This window comes from Rhinoraja longicauda, chromosome 18 (genome assembly GCF_053455715.1).
Source record: "Rhinoraja longicauda isolate Sanriku21f chromosome 18, sRhiLon1.1, whole genome shotgun sequence".
In the NCBI taxonomy this organism is placed as follows: domain Eukaryota; kingdom Metazoa; phylum Chordata; class Chondrichthyes; order Rajiformes; family Arhynchobatidae; genus Rhinoraja; species Rhinoraja longicauda.
The window spans coordinates 17,767,667-17,786,230 of NC_135970.1; the positions used below are offsets into that span (position 1 = coordinate 17,767,667).

An 18,564-nucleotide genomic window follows, 5' to 3' on the forward strand; every position below is an offset into this window, starting at 1 on the left:
ATACGTCCCTGTAGAAGTGCGGCAAGGCTTCCTAAATCCTGCACTCGAATCCATTTGTAATTAAGGCCAGCATAGTTTCTTTCTTAACTGCTTGCTTATACCCATCATTATCATCAAAACTAATACAGCAAATTATATGCAATTTCTACAATTTTCACAAATACATATAACATTACAAATTTCAGCTCCTGCATTCTCATGGAGTTAGATTGCTACTTAGAGAATCCCACGAGTACTGCTCTGGTTGGGTTTCCACTGCAGACTTTACACCATACATCTTGCATAACTCTGATGCAAGGCCAACAATGAATGTAGTAGCTTTATTTCTCTGTCTGACCTGCTGATTTTGACCACTTTCTGACATTGTTATTTAATCCTGTCTGGGCATCGTGCCTGAAGCATAATCAGCAATATCTTACAGCGCCACTGATTAACAAAGGATCTAGTCACATATCTACAAAGGCAGAGAAATAATCAACGGAGGTATGGTGTTATAAGAATACTATAAAGTAACTAAAGCAGAAACCATTAATAAACTTCCTAATGTTAATTGATTCCTATTCCGTATTTTTTTAATTGTTTGATTTTCCTTGGTCAATATGACTATAAAATGTCTATTTGTAATGAAAAGACAACGTCACACATAGATTATTGAGCAGGAAGCATGTCCATCATTTAGAGTCAGAGAGATATTCATAATGCACTTTGAATGCACCATTTCAGTGCTAGTTTTTTTCTTCAGAACACTGGACTGCAGAAGAAAAGTAGTTAAGAATCTGGAAAATAAACAATTTACCTATTGCCTGGATTCCTTCATCGACTGTAGTGAGAAGTTGTAGTATATGAACGTAAATCTCAAGCCCTTCAACGCTGTCTGACCTAAAACAAAGCCACGTTACCACATAATATTAGTCTGCATCCTATGCATGAGACAGCAGCCACAGGTCATGTAAATGGGAAGATTAAATCTTGTAACTGTGGTAATTAGGTACCCGAAAGATCTATACATTGATTGTGTGCCCATCCAAATATTACATGGATATAATAATGCAGCTTCCCACTTCACAGTTCCCCAAACTAAGTAATGATTGACCTTCCAACATCTCAGAACTATATAGTTCAGTACTGCTAATTAACCCTATGAAATTTGGTTCTCCTACATTTGGTTCTTGCTAACTTTGTTTCTCTCCTGTCAAATGATGCCTGGCTCGCTAAGTGTTTCCAATGTTTTCTGATTTTGTTTCAAATACCTTTCCTTCACCTTACCAATGCCCAGGCTAGGACACCCTATTTAAATGAATGGTTGCTTATATTCCAATTCTAATTGTGCAAATGAAGGAGCCACTGTTGAGTTGTGGAACCAGATACAGGGGATGCATTTCTTTTCTCAAAACTTACCTGACTTGTTTGGCTGCTTCCAGTAAACAAGGAACCAGCAAAATCTCTGTTGTTTTTTCCTGCTCCGTCACCTGTGCACCAGGCAACTCCTTTGACTCTCTGATCCAGCTCAACATTAGCTCCTTGTCCAAGTCAAAGAGTTTATCAATCATCTCACCAATTTTTCCCAACAAATCAGCTGGACAGAATTCAGAAGATAAATAAATTAATTCAAACTTTACAAAACTATGTCAGTCAAATTGCTCCGTCACAATTGCATTCAACTCAGCCTTGATGGCACGGTAGGCTTGAAGCCCAATAGTCATAGAGCCATACAGTGTGGAAACAGGCCCTTTGGCCCAACTTGCCCACACTGACCAACATGTCCCATCTACACTAGTCCCACGTGCCTGCGTTTGGCCCATATCCTTCTAAACCTGTCCGATCCATGTTCCTGGCTAATTGCTTTTTAAACTTCAAAATACTCACCTCAACTACCTCCTCCAGCAGCTCGTTCCTTACACCCACCACCCTTTGCGTGAAAAAGTTACCCCTCATATTCCTATAAAATCTTTCCCCCTTCACCTTAAACCTATGCCCTCTGTTACTCGATTCCCCCCACTCTGGGCAAGGGACACTGTGCGTCCACCCAATCTATTTTATACACCTCTGTAAGATCATCCCTCGTCCTCCTGCGCTCCAGGGAAGAGAGTCCCAGCCTGCTCAACCTCTCTCTGTAGCTCAGACCCTCAAGTCTTGGCAACATCCTTGTAATAGTCTTCTTCTGCTTCTAGTTTCTTATGCAGACACAAAATGCTGGAGTAACTTAGCGGGTCAGGCAGAATCTCTGGAGAGAAGGAATGGGTGACGTTTCGGGTCGAGATCCTTCTTCAGACTAATGTCAAGGGAGGGGATGGGACAAAGATGGAATGTAGTCGGACACAGGAAGACTAATGGGAGAACTGGGAAGGGGGAGGGCCTATAACTAGGGTCTCCTCAATATCCCGCAGCTCCGCTCTTGCTCCCCCTCCCCCCATTCGTAACAAGGACAGAGTCCTCCTTGTCCTCACCTTCCACACCATCAGCCGTCGCATACAACATATAATCCTCCAACATTTTCGTCAACTCCAACGGGATCTCACTACTGGCCATATCTTCCCATCTCCACCCCTTTCTGCTCTCCGCAGAGACCGTTCCCTCCAGAACTCCCTGGTTAACTCCTCCCTTCCCACCCAAACCACCCCCTCCCCAGGTTCTTTCCCCTGCAACCGCAGGAGATGCAACACCTGTCTCTTTACCTCCCCCCTCGACTCCATCCAAGGACCCAAACAGTCTTTCCAGGTGAGGCAGAGGTTCACCTGCACCTTCTCCAACCTCATCTACTGTATTCGCTGTTCCAGGTGTCAACTTCTCTAAATCGGTGAGACCAAGTGCAGGCTCGGCGATCATTTCGCTGAACACCTCCACTCAGTCCGTCTTAATCTACCTGATCTCCCGGTGGCTCAGCACTTCAACTCCCCCTCCCAATCTGACCTTTCTGTCCTGGCCTCCTCCATTGTCAGAGTGAGGCCCAGCGTAAATTGGAGAAACAGCACCTCATATTTTGCTTGGGTAGTTTACACCCCAGTGGTATGAACATTGACTTCTCTAACTTCAGATAGTCCCTGCTTTCCTTCTCTATCCCCTCCCCTTCCCAGTTCCCCCACTAGTCTTCCTGTCTCTGACTACATTCTATCTTTGTCCTGCCCCCTCCCCTGACATCAGTCTGAAGAAGGGTCTCAACCCGAAACATCACCCATTCCTTCTCTCCAGAGATGCTGTCTGACCCACTGAGTTACTCCAGCATTTTGTGTCTACCTTCTAGTTTCTTGTGTTCATCTCTGTACACTACACAGTCTGCCACAAAACTGTAAGAGTGGTGAAGATAACAGAGTGGTGTTAAGATCCAAGCCATTTAAAATGATCATATTACATTTAATATGATAGAGACTGTCCTCAACTCCTCTTCTGTGCCATTTCTCCATTCCCCCATTCCATGATCTATCAAATATTTATTCACCTCCACTTTAAATACTATTAACAACCCAGCTTCCACCAGTTTCAAGAGCAGAGAATTGCAGAGATTCACCACCCTCTGTGAGAAGAAATGTCTATGAATTTCAGTTCAAAATGACTGCCCCTTAACTTGTAGCAATGTCCCCTTGTTGAAAGCTCTCCCACTAATGAAAACGTTGCAACATCTACCCTGCCAAGCCCTGTTAGCATCTTATATGTTTGAGTCAAATCATTCCTCATTCTTCTAAATTCCAAGGAATATTGGCCCAACTCCATCTTGGTAGGACAACCAGGAATTATTCCGCAGAAATCCCTTTGTACTGCCTCCAAAAGTAACTATATATTTTTTTCAGTGAGAGGACCAAAACTGTAAGCTGCATTCCTGGTGAGAGGTCACCAACTCTCTGCACAAATGCAACAAAACCTACCTATCTTTAAAGTCCAATCCTTTTGCAACAAAAGTCAAAATACTGTATCCCTTCTTAACCACTTTTTGTGATTCATGTACAAGAACACCTACATCCCTCTGAACTTCAAAAGGACACGCCGTGTTGGAGTAAGTGGGCCAGGCAGCATCTCTTCGGACTAAGTTATCTAGCCCCCCTCCACAACCCCTTCCCCTTTTCCACCCACTGCCATCACAACTCTTCAAACCTGTCTCAAACCTGTTCTTACCTCGACCTTTGTTCCAACCTTCAGTCTATCAGATGCCCTCCTCACCTGTGTCAACCTATTATCTGCCACGCTTTGTCCCACCTCTCCCCTTTTCAAGCCTTCTTCTCACCCCCTATACTCAGTCTGAAGAAGAATCTCACATTAACTTCTCCAACTTCAGATAGTTCCTCTGTCCCTCTCTTCCCCTCCCCCTTCCGTTCTCCCACTATCTTCCTGTCTCCACCTATATCCTTTCTTTGTCCCACCCCCTGACATCAGTCTGAAGAAGGGTCTCGACCCGAAACGTCACCCATTCCCTCTCTCCTAGATGCTGCCTGTGATCTCCCCTTTGCATCCTTTCTGAATATGTTGTGTGTGAGAAATAATGACCACTTACTATTGGTGGAGCTCTGCATTATGAAGCACACATGGTCCCGAACAGCAGGTTTCTTTTGAATTTGGTCTGCCCAGGTGGTGGCAACATCTGGCTGGGAAAGGCAGGTTAGTATTAACCTGATAAAGAAGAAAGAGCTATCTTAATATTTACAATCAGGGAAAGGCCACTGGTTCTGACAGTGCATCGTACTGGTGCAGCTCTATTACCGTTATTAATAATAAATGTGTAAATATCAGCACTTCCTGCTATAGTTCACAGGAATAAAAACTGCCACCTGCTCTCTGGACCCCATCCCCTCCAGCTTTGTCAAGGCCTGCCTTCCTGCTCTCTCTCCACTTATCACTGCAACAATAAACTCCTCCCTGTCCACTGGCATCGTCCCGCCATCCCTCAAAATCGCTGCTGTCACCCCCATTCTGAAAAAACCTGGTCTAAACCCTGACACCCCAAACAACTTCAGACCAATCTCCAACCTACCCTTTCTGTCCAAAGTTTTGGAACGTGCTGTAGCTTCCCAACTCAAATACCACCTCTCTACCAATAACCTGTATGAAACTTTCCAATCCGGATTCCGCTCAAACCACTGTACTGAAACTGCGCTCCTCAAAATCACAAACGACATTCTCCTCTCCTCCGACGCTGGCAACCTCAACATCCTCATCCTACTTGACCTCAGCGCCGCCTTTGACACCATAAATCACTCCATTCTCCTCACCCGACTTGAAACCTCCCTTAACATCACCGGCACAGCCCTATCCTGGTTCAAATCTTACCTCTCTGACAGACACCAGTTCATCTCCATTAACAACTGTAAATCCCCCACCGCTCCCCTCCCCCAAGGTGTCCCCCAAGGCTCAGTCCTTGGCCCCCTCCTCTTCATCCTCTACCTGTTCCCCCTTGGTCAATTAATCCGCCGTCATGGTCTCAACTTCCACTGCTTCGCTGATGATATCCAGCTCCTCATCTCCACCAAATCAATCTCCTCCACCACACACTCTACACTGACAAACTGCATTACTGAAATAAAATCTTGGTTTCAATCAAACTTCCTCAAACTCAATTGCAACAAATCTGAAATCATTATCATTGGTCCAAAAATGCTCACCAAATCCACCCAAAACTTCATCCTCAACATTGATGGTCTCCCAGTATTCACCTCACCTCACATCCGGAATCTTGGAATCATCCTTGATCAAACCCTCTCCTTCGACAAACACATCAAACACATCACAAAGACAGCCTTCTTCCACCTCAAAAACATTGCCCGTCTCCGTCCATCCCTCTCCTCCACAGCTGCAGAAACCCTCATCCACGCCTTCATCACCTCCCGTCTGGACTACTGCAACAGCCTGCTCTATGGCGCACCCTCAAAAATCATCAATAAACTTCAATACATTCAAAACTCCGCTGCCCGTCTACTCACACACACCTCGATCCGTGACCATATCACCCCCGTCCTTTATAAACTCCACTGGCTCCCCATCCCCCAGAGAATCCAGTACAAAATCCTCCTCATAACCTACAAAGCCCTCCATAACCTGGCCCCATCCTACCTGACCGACCTCCTCCACAGGCACACTCCCACCTGCACCCTCCGCTCTGCCGCTGCCAATCTCCTATCCCCCCACATCCGGACTAAACTCAGATCCTGGGGGGACAGGGCTTTCTCCATCGCTGCTCCCACCCTATGGAACTCACTACCCCAAACCGTTAGAGACTCCCCCACACTCACCACATTCAAAACATCGCTGAAGTCTCACCTGTTCAGTACTGCCTTCAACCACTGAAGATCACCTCACCTTCTGTCTCCTTTCTCTGTTCATTTATTTATTTACTTATTTATCTATTTATTCATTTTCCCTATGTTCTCAAAATCTCTGTAAAGCGTCTTTGAGTATATGAAAAGCGCTATATAAATAAAATGTATTATTATTATTATTATTATTATAGTTCAAAGTTGCATGCGGATGAGTGGTAATCTAAATGACAAATAATAATTGGCAAACAATTCTAAGGATGGAATTTAATTCCACTGTTTCTTGTGTCAAACGATTAACGAGGTGGTCATTTTTACATTTTACAGAATTCCATGTCAACTAGTACCAATAAAGAATGCCATCAACTTCTAATAAAGGAAGCATGTCTATTCCCACATTTGGAAATGGGATCAAATGTATCATAGCTTTTTCATCGCCAAATCCCCAACCATCCTGGGAAGGGCGAGGGGATGGTCACCCTTGACCAGATACTCAGCTGGACCACGCATCTAAATACAATAGCCGTTATACTGGGTATCCTATGGTGAGTGATGCACCTCCTGACACACCTATGCCTTTCCATTATCTACAAGGTACAAGTCAGAAGTGGGATGGAATGAGTGCAGAACCAATAACTCTCAAGGTATTTGACACCGTCCAGGACAAAGCAACCACTCTAAACATGTATTTGCACATCACTGCCGCAAGGTTGCTACAGAGGGTACTGTCAACAAAATGCACTGTAGTTACTTGTCCAGGAGCTCCAACAGCGCCTCCCAGACCCACAACCTCCACCATCAAGGACATAGGTTGTAGGTGTGTGGGAACACCACTTCCTCCAATGCATACACATCCTAATTTAGAAACATAGAAAATAGGTGCAGGAGGCCATTTGGCCCTTCGAGCCAGCAGCGCCATTCATCATGATCATGGCCGATCATCCACAATCAGATACCTGTGCCTGCCTTCTCCCCATATCCCGTGATTCTACTAGTCCCTAGAGCTCTATCTAACTCGCTTTTAAATTCATCCAGTGAATTGGCCTCCACTCACTTCAGTGGCAGAGAATTCCACAAATTCACAACACTCTGGGTGAAAAGGTTTCTTCTCACCTCAGTTTTAATGGCCTCCCCTTTATTCTTAGACTGTGTCCCCTGGTTCTAAACTCCCCCAACATTGGGAACAATTTTCCTGCATCTAGCTTATAGTTATAATTATGTATTGTAGTTATAATTATGTATTTTATAATTTTATACGTCTCTATAAGATCCCCTCTCATCCTTCTAAACTCCAGTGAATACAAGCTTAGTCTTTCCAATCTTTCCTCATATGACAGTCCCTCCATCCCAGGGATTAACCTCGTGAATCCAATCTTTCCTCATATGAGGCTACTGCCTCAATAGCAAAGACGTCCCCCGTCAAATTAGACCAAAACTGCACACAATACTTCAGATGTGGTCTCACCAGGGCCCTATACAACTGCAGAAGGATTTCTTTGCTCCTGTACTCAAATCCTCTCATTATGAAGGCCAACATGCCATTAGCTTTCTTCACTGCCTGCTGTGCTTGCATGCTTACTTTCAGTGACTGGTGTACAAGGACACCAAGGTCTCGTTGCACTTCCCCTTTACCTAATCTGACACCATTGAGATAATAATCTGCTTCCTTATTTTTGCCGCCAAAGTGGATAACCTCACATTTATCTATATTATACTGCATCTGCCATGCATCTGCCCACTCACTCAACCTGTCCAAGTCACCCTGCAACCTCCTAACATCCTCTTCGCAGTTCACACTAACAACCCAGCTTTGTGTCATCTGCAAACTTGCTAGTGTTACTTCTAATTCCATCTTCCAAATCATTAATATCTATTGAAAATAGTTGCGGCACTCCACTCTCCACTGCCTGCCATTCTGAAAAGGACCCGTTTATTCCTACTCTTTGCTTCTGGTCTGCCAACCAATTATCTATCCATGTCAATACCCTACCCCCAATACCATGCGCTCTAAATTTGCTCACCAACCTCCCGTGTGGTACCTTATCAAAGGCTTTCAGAAAGTCTAGATACACTACATCCACTGGCTCTCCTTCATCCATTTTACTTGTCACATCCTCAAAAAATTCCAGAAGATTAGTCAAGCAGGATTTCCCCTTCATAAATCCATGCTGACTTGGACCAATCCTTTTACCGCTATCCAAATGCGCCGTTATTACCTCTTTAATAATCGACTCCAGCATCTTCCGCACCTCCGATGTCAGGCTAACTGGTCTATAATTCCCCGTTTTCTCTCTATCTCCTTTCTTAAAAAGTGGAATTTGGAAATATATCTCCAGACCACCATTGTTGCTGGGTCTATATCCCCACAACATTATGAAAGGTCATTAACCTGATGAACTGCTATCATTCAAGAGTGAGGCCCACTACCACCTTCCATGGGCAACTAGGGATGGGAATGAACTCTGACCTTGCCAGCAATATCCAGATCCTGAAACTGTGTATATAAAAAAGCTAGCAGTCAAACATTGGATTCACTGGGTTCAGGAAACTTATGAAGTGATTCAGCTATGAAGTAAGCACCATGCCATCTCCACAACACCAAAAGACAAATTAAGGTTAGTATCTACCTGCTGGTCTCCAGGAGAGTTGGTGGATCAGAATCTCCCAGTAGCAACAGCAGCACCTCACTGTGGAGCATGAGAGAAACAGACCATCAGTTCAGACTCCCCTTATCCCCAAATCAGAGGAGCATATAATTTAACATAAATCCGAGTGCATCAGTCACTGAAAGGAAGCATGCAGGTACAGCAGGCAGTGAAGAAAGCCAATGGAATGTTGGCCATAACAAGAGGAGTTGAGTATAGGAGCAAAGAGGTCCTTCTGCAGTTGTACAGGGCCCTAGTGAGACCGCACCTGGAGTACTGTATACAGTTTTGGTCTCCAAATTTGAGGAAGGATATTCTTGCTATTGAGGGCGTGCAGCGTAGGTTTACTAGGTTAATTCCCGGAATGGCGGGACTGTCATATGTTGAAAGACTGGAGCGACTAGGCTTGTATACACTGGAATTTAGAAGGATGAGAGGGGATCTTATCGAAACATATAAGATTATTAAGGGATTGGACACGTTAGAGGCAGGAAACATGTTCCCAATGTTGGGGGAGTCCAGAACCAGGGGCCACAGTTTAAGAATAAGGGGGTGGCCATTTAGAACGGAGATGAGGAAAAACTTTTTCAGTCAGAGAGTTGTAAATCTGTGGAATTCTCTGCCTCAGAAGGCAGTGGAGGCCAATTCTCTGAATGCATTCAAGAGAGAGCTAGATAGAGCTCTTAAGGATAGCAGAGTCAGGGGGTATGAGGAAAAGACAGGAATGGGGTACTGATTAAGAATGATCAGCCATGATCACATTGAATGGTGGTGCTGGCTCGAAGGGCCGAATGGCCTACTCCTGCACCTATTGTCTATTGTCTATTTTAACAACTTCAATTTCTCCCTAGTTTTCTTCCTTCGATTTTTGAATACATTTCCTTGGCAATGTCTGTATTCTTCAAGATCAGTACCTAATAACAAGACGCCAATTAGAAGAAAATCTTGTCATACATTGGCTGAATGCACACTCCCAGATTAAGCAAAATAAATAGATTAAGATTAAAGATCCTTCTGCAGAATCCCAGTATTGTGTCACAACCACAACCCAGAATAACATTCACGTAGCCATTGCATTATTCAATTTCTCAAGTCCATGGTGTTTTCCCCATGCAGTTTTTATCTTGCATAATATACCCACTGGAACTGGATTTGACGACTCACTATAGAAACATTATAGAGATGCTTGATTTGAAGCCTTGTTCCGAAGTAAAAAGACTACTTTTTCCCATGTTCCTGATATTGGGGGAGTCCAGAACCACGGGTCACGGTTTAAGAATAAGGGGCAGGCCATTTAGGACTGAGATGAGGAAAAACGTTTTCACCCAGAGAGTTGTGAATCGGTGGAATTGACTGCCACAGAAGGCAATGGAGGCCAAGTCACAGGATGTTTTCAAGAGCGAGTTAGATTTAGCTCTCTAAAGGAATCAAGGGATATGGGGAAAAACAGGAACAGGGATCTGATTTTAGATGATCAGCCATGATCATATTGAATGGCAGTGCTGGCTCGAGGGGCGGAATGGCCTACTCCTGCACCCATTTTTCTGCATTTCTATGTTATTTCAATTATTTACATTCTATGTCATTTTCTCATTCAGATAACTTTATTTTTTTTAAAATAATAATTATGTTGCAACCAAGATTTAATGACATTTTTCAATTGGAAACAAGTAGCAGAATTTATCAGTGAACTGAGTCTATACACAATGCTAGAAACATATTTGGGTGGATAAATGGAATAGACAATAGAATACTAGGAATTTTACATACTGAAATGTGTGCATCCAGTTATCTCCGGTTTCATATTTATTAATAATACCATGCATGGAAATGCCACATTGTACGCCTACCAGTACTCACACGAGATTATCATTGTTTGTGATCGACTGACAAGTTTCCTTGTAACAAGCCATGTTGCCCAGGATACCAACGCAGATCTCCTAACCTCAAAGAAATGTCATATTATCAAATTATTTCACTGTACTGTTGATAAAACAAATATGAAATGAGCACATAGCGGACAACAATTCCATCTGCAGAATACACCCATTTTTTCCACCGTTTAAACTCTGAAGGGAAAATTCTGTGTCAATTTACTCTGATCCCAAAACAATGGACCAGTTTTTTGGGAAGGAACTGCCAATGCTGGTTTAAACAGAAGATAAACACAAAAAGCTGGAGTAACTCAGCTGGTCAGATAGCATCTCTGGAGAAAAGGAATAGGTGACGTTTCGGGTCGAGACCCTTCAGACTAAGTGTCAGGGGCAAGGGAAACGAGAGACATAGAACAAATGAATGAAAGATATGCAAAAAAGTAACAATGATAAAGGAAACAGGTCATTGTTAGCTAAGGGCTGGTCCAACTGTTGAGGCCAAATGCAAATTGGAGGAACAGCACCTCATATTTCGCTTGGGCAGCTTACAACCCAGTGGTATGAATATTGATTTCTCTAACTTCAGGTAACCCTTGCATCCCCGCTCTCTCCATCCTCCCCCACCCAAATCGTACGTTTCAAAGTCGTCTTGTTGACTCTCATCGTCTGTAACTCGTTTTCACCCAGCTCCTAGCTAACAATGGCCTGTTTCCTTTATCATCATTACTTTTTTAACATTTTTCATTCATTTGTTCTACAACACTTTATATCACCACCTATATCTCTCATTTCCCTTTCCGCTGACTCTCAGTCTGAAGAAGGGTCTCAACCCGAAACCCGTTCCTTTTCTCCAGGGATGCTGCCTGACCCGCTGAGTTACTCCAGGTTTTTGTGTCTATCTTCGGAGCAAATGTTTACCTTAACTAACCTTCTTAAGAACTGCTGATCATGTTCTGCCTTCAAGTCGTTTATACCTTCAATGCTTGCACATTACATTGCAGGAACAAATTAGGCTCCCCGCCAAGAAGTGGTTCTGCATCATCCAAAGCTGAGGGGTCACATAGTCTCCCATATAGTCTATTTAACCACAGTGGCACAGCAGTTGAGTTGCTGCCTTACTGCGCCAGAGACCCAGGTTCAATCCTGACTATAGATGTTGTCTGTACAGAGTTTGTACTTTCTCCGTGTGACCTAATGAGTTTTCTCCAGGTGCTCTGGTTTCCTCCCACAGCCCAAAGAGGTGCAGGTTTGTAGGTTAATTTGCTTCTGTAAATTATCTCTAGTGTCTAAGATAGAACTAGTGAACAGGCGATTGCCGGCTGGAGCGGACAAGCAGAAGGGCCTGTTTCCACACTGTATCTCTAAACTAAAACTAAGCCACTCAGTTTTGCAACAATGCTGGTCTAACTAATACACCCCATTTAAAAGATAAGTTATTTAAGATTTTTAATTTCAATTCTTATATTTCTTTAAATTAATTTACAATAGTGTAATATATTTTAAAGAATATTTAATTACATTTTTTAATAAATGTATTTCAAGCATGTCTCTGATCATCAAGGATATTTGCAGAGAGTTAAAAAGCCTTCAACAGTTGGCTCTGCCCATGTATGTCTGCAGACTAAAATTGCTGAAAGGATGCTCAGAACATATCGGCCAGGTCTGCCATTGTTTGGGCAAACTACGTTTCTTTTTCATCTTGAAAGTTAAATCCTAGTTGTGCATCAGCCAATTGGCTAATAAAGGAACAGCGAGAAGCAAGTCGTATCTTATTATAAAGCAAAAACCCATATCTCTAATGATAATTCTTACCTTCTGTATATTAAACAAGATACTCTATCAGGGAACGTTTCATTATATAAACTACATAGCATTACTGCAAGTAATATTATAATATTTTTGTTGGAGAATTTACACAGCCTCAGCAAAATTGATCAAACTATAACAAACCTAATGATGTGCATGCAACTGCCAATAGAGCGCAGTGGAAGGTTGTCACAGAGCAACATTTAACATTGGAATTGTTAAAACTCTAAACTAAACTTAAATTAAGCCCCAACTTGCTACACAATTCACTTACCGTTAGCCGAGGGCACTTAGATTTACCAATGATCCCTAACAAAATGTCAGTTACATTGAATTCCTGAAGAAACAGAGCAACGTCCTGCAACACAACACAAAGATTGCATTAGCAGGCTAGTAAAATATACATCCAAGTCATTAGTGTGAGTGCACAGCATTGTATTGCTGACGATCACACGCTCAAACATTAGGAAGCAGTGATACAACATCTCATAGTCTGCTAACTACTCTTAACTTTTTTTCCAAAGAGTCAAACTAATACAGCACGGGCCACACATTTTGTTAGCATTGATCATGCATCACACATATCACAGGCACTGACTGCGAGCACCTTGGAAAATCCATTCTATTAACTGTTGGTCTTTAGCTGAATGAAATGTGTGTGCAATTTCAAAACAAAATTTCCACATCATGTTTACTGCATAAATTTATTTGGCATCTCAAGGTGCTGAGGAAAAACTACTGAGGAAAAATGATAAATGGCAGCACAGTAGTGCAGCTGGTAGAGCTACTGCCTCACAGCGTCAGCGACCCCAGTTCAATCCTGACCTCAGGTGCTGTCTGTGCGGAGTTTGTACGTTCTCCCCGTGACCTTGTGGCTTTTCTCTAGGTGGTCCGGTTTCCTCCCACATTCCAAAGAAGTGCAGTTTGTGCGTTAATTGGCTTCTGTAAATTGCCCTTAATGTGTAACACATAGAACTAGAGTATGGATGATTGATGGTCGGTGTGGACTCCATGGGCTGAAGGGCCTGTTTCCATGGTGTATCTCTAAATTAAACCAAACTAAACACACGCGTTCCCCTTGAAATCTGAATGAATATGACATAACATTGCCTTCTTCTTCTTGCGTTTGAGGCAGCAGAAGTTATGTAACGCCCTCCAGGCGCTATAGCCAGTGCAATGTGCTGTTGTCGAGGGCCGTGAGGTCTACCCCTCCACCAGGGGACGGAGGACAGTGCAGTCGAAAATAACGTGCTGCACTGTTTGCTGGTCTGCTCCATACACGCAGGCTGCTGATGAACGCAACCACGCAACCCCCAACAATGCACGTTGGCGTTGAACCGACCGACCCCTGTGCGGAGTCGGTTCAGGGCGACCTACTCTTTGCGGGGCATGTCCGAGCCGGGTGGGGCTGTGGTGTTCGGTGCGACAGTGAATTGAGGAGGTCACGATGTCTGTTCCCAGCTGGTTCTCCATGCCCCTAGTATGTTGAAACTGGAGCTACAGAGGGTCGCTGCATGACGGGAGAAAGGGTGACGAGATGACAGGCGTTGATGTCCCAGTTGCTGTGAATCCTGGGCGAGGTGGTGCAAAGGATGTTTGGCGTCTGATGGGGCCTTGCACACCAGCCTATGAGTGAAGAACTCTCTGCGAAGCTTGGCGGGTGCGATACCTACGAGCACCAATGCTAACAATGCCGATGCTTGAACAATGTAATGCTATATTCAACTCTGAAGCTAGAAACCAGGTCAGCTTCTTATTCTCTCAATTTAGAGGTGAGGTGTGGATACAAAGAGGGGAATGTAAAGATGGAACAGCTTGCATCAGAGATTGTGACTGGAAGAGGACAACTATACACAGGTGACAGTCTAGCTGCATTCAGTGGATAGAGCCTTTAATGCTGACAGTAAGATATCTACTTTCAAACAGTTGTGAAGTACCAGCACATTCAAACTTCACGCTGCTCTTTGGTTACCTCATCCATGGACATGTCCCAGACCTTACAGATCTCATTCTCCAGGTCCTCATCTAGTTGTGTCTCTGTTTTCAAAACTTCTGCCTCTTCACCTTCTGTAGAAACAAACTGGGAAATGAAATGGGATAATTAATCCATAGGCATCTGACATTTGGCTTTGTACAAGTATGTTTCTTAAAATATACCCTGTTAAAGTGGTAAATATCATAATGTTCTGTATTAAGTACTGTAAATGGGGTGGTTGATATTTATGATTATCTCTCTCCTGAAGAACAAATTAATTTCAAAGAGATAAGGCAGCAAGTATAGCTGCTTTTTTTGCCACTAAATGGCTCCAGTAACCCATGTCTGGCACATTTGAGTCCGGATGCATCAGAGAATGCTTTCTATGAGTATAATTTTTATTTGTTCTGGAATCTCCAACCAAAAATGAATTAGAATAAGGTGATGTACATAAGCAAGGTTACGTGGAAAATTATTGAGCAAATAAAAATGGGATGATATGACAGCTATCAATTGTGATCAACACAATCCCCTCCTCTCCCTCCCCCACACAAACCCCTTGCCCTTCAATTGTCATCCTTGATGAAATCTAGTATCTCAGTACAAAGAGAAGATTAACATATTTAATTTTTATTTGATCGCTCTTCAAATCAATCCTGCATTCTTTGGTCTTCCCACATAACTGAAGATCCTCTGGCGTGGTCCAAGCTTGGAAAGCTCTTCTCCTCCCTCGCCACAATCTGGACACATTTCCCTCCCGTAGGCCACTCCCATGCCAAAGATTATCATCAAGCCTTATTCTAGTGTCCACGCACGTAGCTTTATCTTCATAGCCAAAAACCTTCTCGCATGTCCCCTCAGAAGAAAACCACAAAATGTGCCAAGCATGCAGGATGTGGCAACACCTTGCTGATTCAGCCTAGGTTTTAAGCAAATCTAAAGTAATCTAACTTAGCTCAGGTCAGGCCAACACCTCATAAATACATTCACTAAATGTTTTATTTTAATCTGGGCATGCAAAAAATAGGACTCAACTTGTCTCTAGATGGAAAAAACCCCACAAAGTAATGGAGTAACTCAGCGGGTCAGGTTGGAATAGGTTTTAATTTTAAACCTGCGCAGATCTCTTTGACCAAAAATTCTCGGGATATTTAGAGCTGCAGTATATCCTTACTGCCACATTAACTAAGAATTGGTTAACAGTCCAGGCCAAGAATTTAAAGCACAATTTATATAACTGAATAAAAGTTATTATTAAACAACTTTAAAAATCTAATTATAATCAAAGAAATCTGTTTTGATGTCACATCAAAATGTGTGTTGTGTTTTTTTGTGCACCACTCATGCACTCGATGCGGGTGTTACCTTGATTAGCTCCATAAGTGTGCCGAATAGCCAGTGCTTGCTGTACACAGTGTTTCCAATCGCATCGTCTCCAGTGGTTTCACTGTCACTTTCATCACTCGGTGGTGGGGATGGATTGCGATCCATCGCAGTACGTTGAATGGCAGAAATGTCCTACTGAGGGAAGCACATGAAACGCATATTAATTCGTTATGAGAGACTCTGGTCCAACCTCTGCAATCATAAAAAAACACCCACATAAGACTGGAAAGATCAGGTTGGTACTGGACCCCAGGAAAGGGAGTTTGTGGAGTGCCTCCGAGATGGATTCTTAGAACAGCTTGTACTGGAGCCTACCAGGGAGAAGGCAATTCTGGATTTAGTGTTGAGTAATGAATTGATTAAATAAGGGAATTCAAGGTAAAAGAGCCATTAGTAGGCAGTGATCATAATATGATATGTTTTAATCTACAAATTGAGAGGGAGAAGGGAAAATTGGAAGTGTCAGTATTACAGTATAGCAAAGGGGATTACAGAGGCATGAGGCAGGAGCTGGCCAGATTTGACTGGAAGGAGACCCTAGTAGGGAAGACGGTGGAACACAAATGGCAGGTATTCCTGGTAATAATGCAGAAGTTGCTGGATCAATTAATCCCAAAGAGGAGGAAAGATTCTAAGGAGAATAAGAGGCACCCGTGGCTGACAAGGGAAATCAAGGACAGCATAAAAATAAAAGAGAATAAGTATAACATAGCAAAGAAGAACGGGAAGCCAGAGGATTGGGACTCTTTTAAAGAGCAATAGAAGATAACTACAAAAGGCAATACGGGGAGAAAAGATGAGGTACGAAGGTAAGCTGGCCAATAATATAAAGGAGGATAGCTCCTTTAGGTATGTGAAGAGGAAAAAAATAGTTAAGGCAAATGTGGGTCCCTTGAAGACAGAAGCAGGGGAATTTATTACCGGGAACAAGGAAATGGCAGATGATTTGAACAGGTACTTTGGATCTGTCTTCACTAAGGAAGATACAAACAATCTCCCAGATGTTCTAGTGGCCAGAGATCCTAGGGTGACAAGAGGAACTGAAGGAAATTCACATTAGGCAGGAAATGGTGTTGGGTAGACTGATGGGACTGAAGGCTGATAAATGCCCAGGGCCTGATGGTCTGCATCACAGGGTACTTAAGGAGGTGGCTCTAGAAATCATGGACGCATTGGTGATCAATTTCCAATGTTCTATAGATTCAGGATCAGTTCATGTAGATTGGAGGGTAGCTAATGTTATCCCACTTTTTAAGAAATGAGGGAGAGAGAAAACAGGAAATTATAGACCAGTTAGTCTTACATCAGTGGTGGGGAAGATGCTGGAGTCAATTATAAAAGACGAAATTGCGGAGCATTTGGACAGCAGCAACAGGATCGTTCTGAGTCAGCATGGATTTACAAAGGGGAAATCATGCTTGACTAATCTTTTGGAGTTTTTTAAGGATGTAACTAGGAAAATGGACAGGGGAGAGCCGGTGGATGTAGTGTACCTTGACTTTCAGAAAGCCTTCGACAAGGTCCCACATAGGAGATTAGTGTGCAAAATTAGAGCACATAGTATTGGGGGTAGGGTACTGACATGGATAGAAAATTTGTTGGCAGACAGAAAGTAAAGAGTGGGGATAAATGGGTCCCTTTCAGAATGGCAGGCAGTGATTAGTGGGATACCGCAAGGCTCGGTGCTGGGACCGCAGCTATTTACAATATACATTAATGACTTGGATGAAGGGGTTAAAAGTAACATTAGCAAATTTGCAGATGACACAAACCAGTGTGAACTGTGAGGAAGATGCTATGAGGTTGCAGGGTGACTTCGCTGTGTGAGTGGGTGGATGCATGGCAGATGCAGTTTAATGTGGATAAGTGTGAGGTTATCCATTTTGGTGGTAAGAATAGGAAGGCAGATTATTATCTGAATGGTGTCAAGTTAGGAAAAGGGGACGTACAACGAGATCTGGGTGTCCTAGTGCATCAGTCACTGAAAGGAAGCATGCAGGTACAGCAGGCAGTGCAGAAAGCCAATGTAATGTTGGCCTTCATAACAAGAAGGATGAGAGGGGATCTTATTGAAATATATAAGATTATTAAGGGGTTGGACACGTTAGAAGCAGGAAACATGTTCCCAATGTTGGGGGAGTCGAGAACCAGGGGCCACAGTTTAAGAATAAGGGGTAGGCCATTTAGAACAGAGATGAGTAAAAACATTTTCAGTCAGAGTTGTAAATCTGTGGAATTCTCTGCCTCAGAAGGCAGTGGAGGCCAGTTCTCAGAATGCTTTCAAGAGAGAGCTAGCTAGAGCTTTTAAGGATAGCGGAGTCAGGGGGTATTGAGAGAAGGCAGGAACGGGATACTGATTGAGAATGATCAGCCATGATCACATTGAATGGTGGTGCTGGCTCGAAGGGCCGAATGGCCTACTCCTGCACCTATTGTCTATAATTTATAGTTGAGGCAGGTCCTATAACAATATTTAATGGATACTAGACCAAGTGGACCCATTGGGCCCAAACCTTTCCTGCATTGGTGCAGCACCCACTCATTCCCCCACTCCCCACTCTCCCCCCTCCCCTTACCCCCTTCCCCCCTTCCCCCTTCCCAAGCCACTGGTCGCGGTCCACTGCATGCTGCCAATCTGC

At 43.4% G+C, this 18,564-nt stretch overlaps 2 protein-coding genes across 4 annotated transcripts in view; one reads left to right on the forward strand and one right to left on the reverse strand.

The window, feature by feature from the left end:
* LOC144602290 (galanin peptides-like) overlaps window positions 1–18,564 on the forward strand; it is a 411,360-nt gene that overhangs the window by 15,065 nt on the left and 377,731 nt on the right. The gene's annotated exons all lie outside the window — the stretch shown is intronic.
* Window positions 1–18,564, reverse strand: part of saal1 (serum amyloid A-like 1) — a 31,362-nt gene that overhangs the window by 9,476 nt on the left and 3,322 nt on the right. For 2 of the 3 annotated variants that reach the window (XM_078415186.1, XM_078415188.1), the window contains exons 2-9: window positions 15,905–16,060; window positions 14,537–14,644; window positions 12,839–12,922; window positions 10,745–10,824; window positions 8,867–8,926; window positions 4,484–4,599; window positions 1,399–1,576; window positions 797–879 (exon numbers count right to left, since the gene is read on the reverse strand). In XM_078415186.1, the coding sequence (XP_078271312.1) occupies window positions 797–879; window positions 1,399–1,576; window positions 4,484–4,599; window positions 8,867–8,926; window positions 10,745–10,824; window positions 12,839–12,922; window positions 14,537–14,644; window positions 15,905–16,030 (835 nt within the window). In that variant the 5' untranslated portion in view covers window positions 16,031–16,060. The remainder of the gene's footprint in view (window positions 1–796; window positions 880–1,398; window positions 1,577–4,483; window positions 4,600–8,866; window positions 8,927–10,744; window positions 10,825–12,838; window positions 12,923–14,536; window positions 14,645–15,904; window positions 16,061–18,564) is intronic. The other variant, XM_078415189.1, reaches the window with a different exon arrangement.